Source organism: Anticarsia gemmatalis, chromosome 16 (genome assembly GCF_050436995.1).
Source record: "Anticarsia gemmatalis isolate Benzon Research Colony breed Stoneville strain chromosome 16, ilAntGemm2 primary, whole genome shotgun sequence".
Taxonomy (NCBI): domain Eukaryota; kingdom Metazoa; phylum Arthropoda; class Insecta; order Lepidoptera; family Erebidae; genus Anticarsia; species Anticarsia gemmatalis.
This window is the reverse complement of record NC_134760.1, coordinates 3,937,394-3,944,814: the sequence shown is the minus strand read 5'-3', so window position 1 is coordinate 3,944,814 and position 7,421 is coordinate 3,937,394. Positions and strand designations below refer to the sequence as shown.

The 7,421-nt window shown below is 35.8% G+C and overlaps 1 protein-coding gene across 3 annotated transcripts in view; it reads left to right on the top strand.

Annotated features, from left to right (window-relative positions):
* Nucleotides 1-7,421, top strand: part of LOC142979231 (uncharacterized) — a 67,188-nt gene that overhangs the window by 57,573 nt on the left and 2,194 nt on the right. For 2 of the 3 annotated variants that reach the window (XM_076124048.1, XM_076124049.1), the window contains exons 3-6: nt 4,397-4,459; nt 6,404-6,604; nt 6,807-6,933; nt 7,193-7,380. In XM_076124048.1, coding sequence (XP_075980163.1) covers nt 4,397-4,459; nt 6,404-6,604; nt 6,807-6,933; nt 7,193-7,380 — 579 coding nt within the window. The remainder of the gene's footprint in view (nt 1-4,396; nt 4,460-6,403; nt 6,605-6,806; nt 6,934-7,192; nt 7,381-7,421) is intronic. The other variant, XM_076124050.1, reaches the window with a different exon arrangement.

The following is a 7,421-nucleotide window of genomic DNA, read 5'->3' as shown; positions in this document are numbered from 1 at the left end:
ATGCAGATCACCCGCGCGCTCATCCTTATTCGTAAGGAAACGTAATTATACTTTTCCACAAAACAAGTTCAGGCTTATCAGAACTGCTACGACCGAGGGTTATTGAAAAACTGTTAAGTTGCTTGAAAAATTGAACCGCAGTACTAATGGCAGCCATACTTACGCAATTGATTCTGTAAGATAAAAACAGTCCGAATTATCTAGTCTGTCGAATTGATTTCACCAAATAAAATTACTGTTTTATTAATTCATTAGTTACTGGCAATGTCGTTAAAGTAAGACATGGCCTTGAAACTTGGGATTACGAGTATTTGGGACGATATAGATTACTTAATAATAGTAGACAAATGGATTATTTATGTATAAACGGGGTAACTAATGGTGTTCAAAAGGCCATTATCACAGCCCCTTAGTGAGCAAGAGGTCACGCATAGTCCCTTGGGACCAATGTTTGTACACGTCTTACACATTTGTTCCTACTTGGTAGTGATTTAAACGTGATTTATGCATTGTTAATATCTATTACGCCTATTAGGAGTGCCTTACGGATTTAGTATGTCAACTAATATGTTAGCAATGCAAATGCATATTTTTTTTTGCGATATTGGCATAAACAGGTAACTTGGATAATAAAAGTTCAAATAAAACTACAAAAATTTAAAATTAAATGTGCAGCATGCCATTTGAAATTCAGTTCCAATATTTTCCCATATAAATTTTTCGGTGTCTACAATTGAAGGAATTCAATATTTCAGCAGCGCACTACTAAAATAGAGCGATAACAGCTCTTTTTAATCCTCATTCAGCCAATACCCAGCAAATGACGAATGAAATCTCAACTGAATAAGGCTCTGGGCACTATCTACTACTATTGTACTTGTACCTACTTATTAATACATTGTTAACCTTCATACATACTTCACCGTTACAATAAGATAATAAATAAAATTATAATTCTCACAATTAAATCTATGTGTTATTTTGAGTTAAACTTGAATTTATTTATATTATTTGTAGGTACGTATTGTGTATAAAAACATTGAAACATATAACCACATCGCTATAAACATCCTGATTAAAGAAACGGCCGGTTTTAATTGTTATAATTAAAATAAAAAATAAAGTTATAATCTGTAACAGTCACACTGATGGGCACGGTATCCTTCCGGGGTAAGAGTAAGCTACTTGTACTGCTACACTAATTCCTACGGCGCCCACTAGAGGCGCTTATCAGATTTCCATATCAAATTCTTTAATAGCTAGACGGTGGTCTATAGTCGATAGTCGTCTTCTTCTAAACACCTTCACAATAATCTCTGCATCACCCCAAGGTAGACTGGCAGAAAATGCCATTGGCATTAAGTCCGCCTTTACACAGCTTTGTATAATAAGTTTTAAATAATAAAAAGTAATTGACTGTAGCTTTGTATACTTATAGCTGAAACATTATCTTACTGCAACAAATAAGCAATAAACGAAAGAAGTAATTAAACACGCCTGTTCGGAGCGTGTGATCGTGTCTAAAGACTTGTATATTAAGATCGACGAGGCGCGATCCAGCCAAGAGTTAATTAAACCGTGGTTAAAGCCATTCACGGCGAGCGCCGGTGGATGATATTAAAGCATCTTGCCTAAACTATGCTGTGGATATTAAATACGAGAGAGATATTAAACTGCTATATTTACTTTGACTAAAGCCACGTAATCAATTTTTGATGAAAACTACGTCACCTGGGAATGTTTGGTGATTTCGCTTCAGATGTGATTGCTCGTTTCACTTAGAAATAACGTCTTGTTGTTGAAACACACGGAAAGCAAAGGATGTATTTCAAACAAAGATCTATCTATCTTGGCTTCATTATCTTACAAACTGTAGTTTTCCATCATTTTCCTATTAATGCATCGAGGAAGAGTTAATTCAATTGCATAATCGACGGTATCCTACTCTACTATTTATATCTATGACGAATTGATTGCAACTACGTGAGGAAAATGCAAAACCGAGTAGTAATGCAGTAGTAGCTTTTATACTATGTACTGGTATTAAATGCAGGCGCAGCTGCATCATGAATAATAAAGTTTTATACCAGTTAGAACTGGAATACGTAGAGCATCAATCGACGGGGAATATTCGCAATATCGCAATTTGCGGTATTTGAACGTCTCCGTGCTTCTGTAGGCACGTGAAGACGGTGGCGCTGTAATCAAACTTCTGTTGTTCTAGTCCAATATAATGTTGGCAGCTTGAACTGTTTTGACACAGGATTTAACGATTCTTGTGGACTGTTTTGCAGGTAAAGGCTATCTGTAGGATTCTCCCAAAATCTTCCTTAAATAATGAGGAGTTAATAATGTTAATATCAGATAGAAAATTTCATTGAAACAATGGATCAGATATCGTACAATCTATGGAAGCTTAAATTAATGTTTTAATGTATTTTCAAAATAAAATTGTTATTTAACCCTACAAAATCCAAAATGGATTAGATAGCTTCCACGTGTTGACTCTCAAATGAATCAGCTTTTAAAAGCGAGAAAAGGAATATTTATTTTATTAGAAGTGCGACTCAGTCGTAATTACTCGAGATCTGAGAAATCTGAAGTACAAGTGCTACTTAAGGGCCGACGCAATTTGGATACATTTGAAATAAGTACCTAATTCAATTTTATTTGAAGCGTTTCGCCAAAATTTTGTTTAATTTTCTCACAATCACTTATAAATAAGCTTTATATAAATAACAATCAATGCCTCACTTATCATTAAAGTAAGCCACTTTTCATTAAAGAATCGTAGTCTTTTTAGCGTCATGGCAGAGATTGTCGATAACTTTACCTTTGCTACATGATAACTGAAGGAGGCATGAATTTCATATAATCATAGCCATTATATTTATCTAGCTGTTTTTATCTTGCTAGCAAAAGTTCGGCTATTTGATACTTCTTTAAGAACTGTTCAAGAAACTCTATGTATGTTCACGAAATGTTTTTTTAACTGTTATATTAACTCGGTAGGCACTTACCTTGGAATTAATAAATGATGTAATAAATCAGACTTAAACATTTCGGAGGCGGCAGTTAATTGTGTTCATGCATGTATTTGTGAGTGAACAGCTTGTTAAAATATTACGGAGAAATAAACACACTAAATCATGGGGTTTGTTTACGTATTTTCGATATGTATCAAGTTTTAATAACTAGGAGTATTTGAACATAATATTTTATAACATAATGCAAGTAGTGATGTTTATAAGGTAGCTTGGTGTGGTGTGGTGAGAGTGCTGCATAGAGTAGGTAACGTTTCATTGTAGCAGTCAAAAGAAAAAAAAATGTTCACTTATCTCTAGTGTGTCAATTCTTTTTATCCCAAAAACTCTATTATCGGTGTAAATTTATGTATTATTCTGGTTAAGTCAATCATATCCTTGGGCAGCGTAGGTAGTTTAAATTTTAAATATAGGTTCCTAAATAAAAAAGTACTCAAAGCCTAGAATCTGTAGACGAAAAATATTTGTTTAATGCATGAAATCAACCCGTAGTGAATAACATAATGTTTAGTATGACCATCTTGATGACTTCCTATTGTCGATAGGTACTAAGGGTACCCTTACCACATATTCTTGGTCAAAATATCTAAGAATATTTTATTCCATATAGTAAACTATCCATATATCGAGTGTATACCAAAGAATAGTCGCCGTTCGGGTCGATATCGATGTCAATAGCAGGCGGACAGGTATATCATTTACATCAAAGTAATTCCATAAATGTTCCGTATTTCTTTCTGAGGCTGACATGTATTATTGCCGTGCTCCACCGATAGATATGACGAAATGAAAAGGGTTCGCATTTTACCTATAGATGAAATGGAAAAAACTCGTGTCAAAAAAATAAATATACATGTTTTTTTCCTGTGAATAAAGGACATCTTCGGTAACAACAGTATCAACACACAACGGAACTTGGTGGAAATATAAACAGAATTTTGTCAAAGTCCAAAACATAGCCAATTATTATTAGACAACTGATCTGAACTGATCTCTTAATGAAACTAATAATTATTAAGAATTATTAAAGACTTTTACCGAAGTATTGTGTATGCAGGATACGCGATAACTTGTACCAAATATTAATTTGACAACAAACCAGTACCTAATTATGGGTTTCGTTGATGTCGTTTTGTTGTTATAATGTCTTTACTCTACATCTGCCCACGGTGATACACATAAATAATCCACAGAATAATGTTACCTGAATAAAGTAACAAGTAAAACTTTATAAAAACACGCAGGTTGCTAAACCTCTTTTTGCATTTGAAAGGAGGTAAAGTTTTAAGACCAGTACATATTTTATGAGAAGACTGAGGCGTAATTTTAAAAGGCCATCTCTCTTGTTGCAGGACAAATTGCTCAATAAGTTGGAAGAAAATGAACCGGAACTTGCCACTTCGCCCGATGAGGAAGTAAGTATACTTAACATTTTAGCTGCCTTATAGTCAAGCTAAAAATAGATCGTCATTAGAAGCATCCATGGTCAATGTCTTAGACTGACGGGCTCATAATTTTGCTGTAATAAGTTTATATTATCTACAATTTCGTAGGTATCGTAGAGCAAACTTAATCAGTATGATCAGTATTTGACTGAAATATCAATCGTGCAATAATGTATAAATGCGCAATAAGTTGCCCATTGTAACTTTAATTTGTACATACACAACAAACATTCGAACATGTAAACAGTCAGCAAAAGCAACTAATTTTCTTGTAAGAAGAAAATGGGTAAAAACAAAGTAAAGGTTCTAAGCGGAGCGGAAAAATAATATTTCTTTAATCAACTTTATAATCCCGGGGAAATGAGGTTCCGTGTTAATGCTACAAGATTAAACCTTAATTAGACAGATATTTTGGGCTTTATCAAGCTTTTAATTTCATAGCGTTAGTCCGTGGGCTTATGGCGGCTTGATTATGGGCATTCATAATAATATTTTAGGAAACATTTTTTGAAAATACCTACCAATACCAATTCCCGGTTTCTGAGGGACATTTCGCTACTGAATAGATAAACTATCGCTAAATGTACCTCAGAAACCGGGGTAATACATCTTCATAATCTTTCATTCGGCACCAGCACATGACACTAGTTTCCAGAACATAAGTAATGATTTCATTAAATATAATTATTTGTGTGATGCTTATAGCAATTAGTTTAATTAAAGACTAATATTGATGTAGCCTATTGGGTTCGATATTGAATATTTACGCTTTCAGTTTAAAGAAACCCATGTAGCGAAACGGATGGCGAAGTAAAAGTAACGTAAATAGTTTATTTATCTAGAAGTTAACAAGGCTTTTGAAACAAACAGTGCAAGTTCAAAATCTTTATTCTTGAGCAAATATCAATTCCTAGTATGTTTTCAGTACCTAATTGATTTTAGAGGTCGAACGTTGGCAACAAAAATCGGAATGATATCTTCTTGAAATCTGTAAAAACAGTAAATGTAAAAGTAAACAGTGATAAATGAATATTTCCGATACAAATACTGCGACGGCCTTGAATAGATCAAGGCCAGATATTGAATTCAATTGAATTGTAGCAAGCTAATTGTGAAATTATTATACCTACTATAACAATTATGCATTCGAATTTGATTCATAAATGAGATAGTTTGTGCTATTTAGGATTGGTGGCTAATATGGCTATTAACTAACCACTGTTGGGCGCATCGCATTGTCAATTTTTATATGAAAAGCATCAAACTAGACAAATGTTTTTTGTTACATAATTGCTTTTATAATGATTAAGATCGTTTCATAGAATCTAGATCTCAGAGAGAGTAGATCTTTGTCCATTCATATCAAATAGTTACTATGACCTCAGCTCCAGACTGCTACAGAATTGAAAAATCTAATAACCGCTCGACCTTGCAATAGAATCTAGACATTTCATTCGAGAGCCGCACTTTTGACTATTAAGTAGACCAATAAGGTCGAAATGAAGTAGACATCTAAACAAAGGAGTCACAATTATTATTGTTCTTATTGTCACGTAAATTTATAACTAAGCAACCTTACAAGTGACAACACTCGTTACGTACGTTTTTAAATTAAGTTATTCAAATAACTTATTAGTTTGAGAAATCTAATTGGATACCTTCGCAATTTCTTGACTCCGATTCTCGAATAGACAAAGTCACCTCCGTTTCAGTTAATGATATCATGATTATGGGACCATTCTAAAAGAAGAATTAATGGTTACGAAAAAAAACAGGCATACAATTACAACAACAATTTGTCGTTTCGGGTCCCCTTCATCTTAAATTCCCCAACAACCCCAAGACCTGATTAATTTGATATACAAAAACTGATTCGCACCAAGCTATTATTGTTATTTTGCTTGTGAAATGTTGCAGTGTGTAATATGCGTGAACGCGAAGGCGACTATGCAGACGTCGCCATGCGGCCACCGCGTCGTGTGTCGGCGGTGCTTCGTGAAGACCATCCAGATGGCAGTGAGCCAGCGCCTGCTGCCGCTACGCTGCGTCATCTGCCGTGCCAAGATCTTGAGGCTACGGCAGGCGCCACGACTCGTCACCAGCAAGAGCTGGCAGGTATGTACCTACTTTTTCCTGTTGGTTTGAAGTAGGTATCAATGCGACCGATGTTAATATAATTTCTTAAAGTGTCAGAGACAAATCTTTGACAACATTTTTGCTACCCCTTGCCAGTTTTACCTACTTCCCCTAACACATTTGATGTAGTCTGCTTATTGGACGCTGTTTCTGTAAAAAAATATTCTTTATCTTTTTTCAGGTGTCAAGTGGCAGCGGCAAATCGTGGGGAGTGCCGGGCTCTGTGTCCAGCTACTCTGTGGGCGCGCGCTCTGTGCCAGCCTCTGCCTCGCTCTACTCTGTCACCAGCGGCGAGTCTTCACTGTCTGGTAACTATGATACAAGATTAGTCTTAATGGAAAGTCATCCCATCATTCCATGGTTTTCACATCTCCGAATAATTTTATATGTAGATGGTACTGCCAGTGGCAAAAATTACCCTCGTCGCTAGACTGCTGGTTTTTGTTATTTTAAAGGCAAGGCAAGACCTATTCAGTCGGTTACCTACCTTATAATATTAAAACGAGGATTACCTATATAAGTTTCTACGTGTCCTAATACTAAAGAAAATCTAATCTTCTATTCCAGGAGTGTCTTCCGTGTCATCGAACAGCGGCGGGAACGTTCCGACCAGCTGTTCCACGAAGCTATGCGGCGGCGCCAAGTGTGGGGGTGCTTGTCTTGGCGCCGTGCCTCGCCCTCCCGCCGCCACGCCGCCGCGCCCCAGACAGCCCGCCTCCAACTCACTGCGACGATCGCAGCATCATAGCATGAAGGTGAATTACTGATCATAATATTTTCTACTTTGTCGACCTAA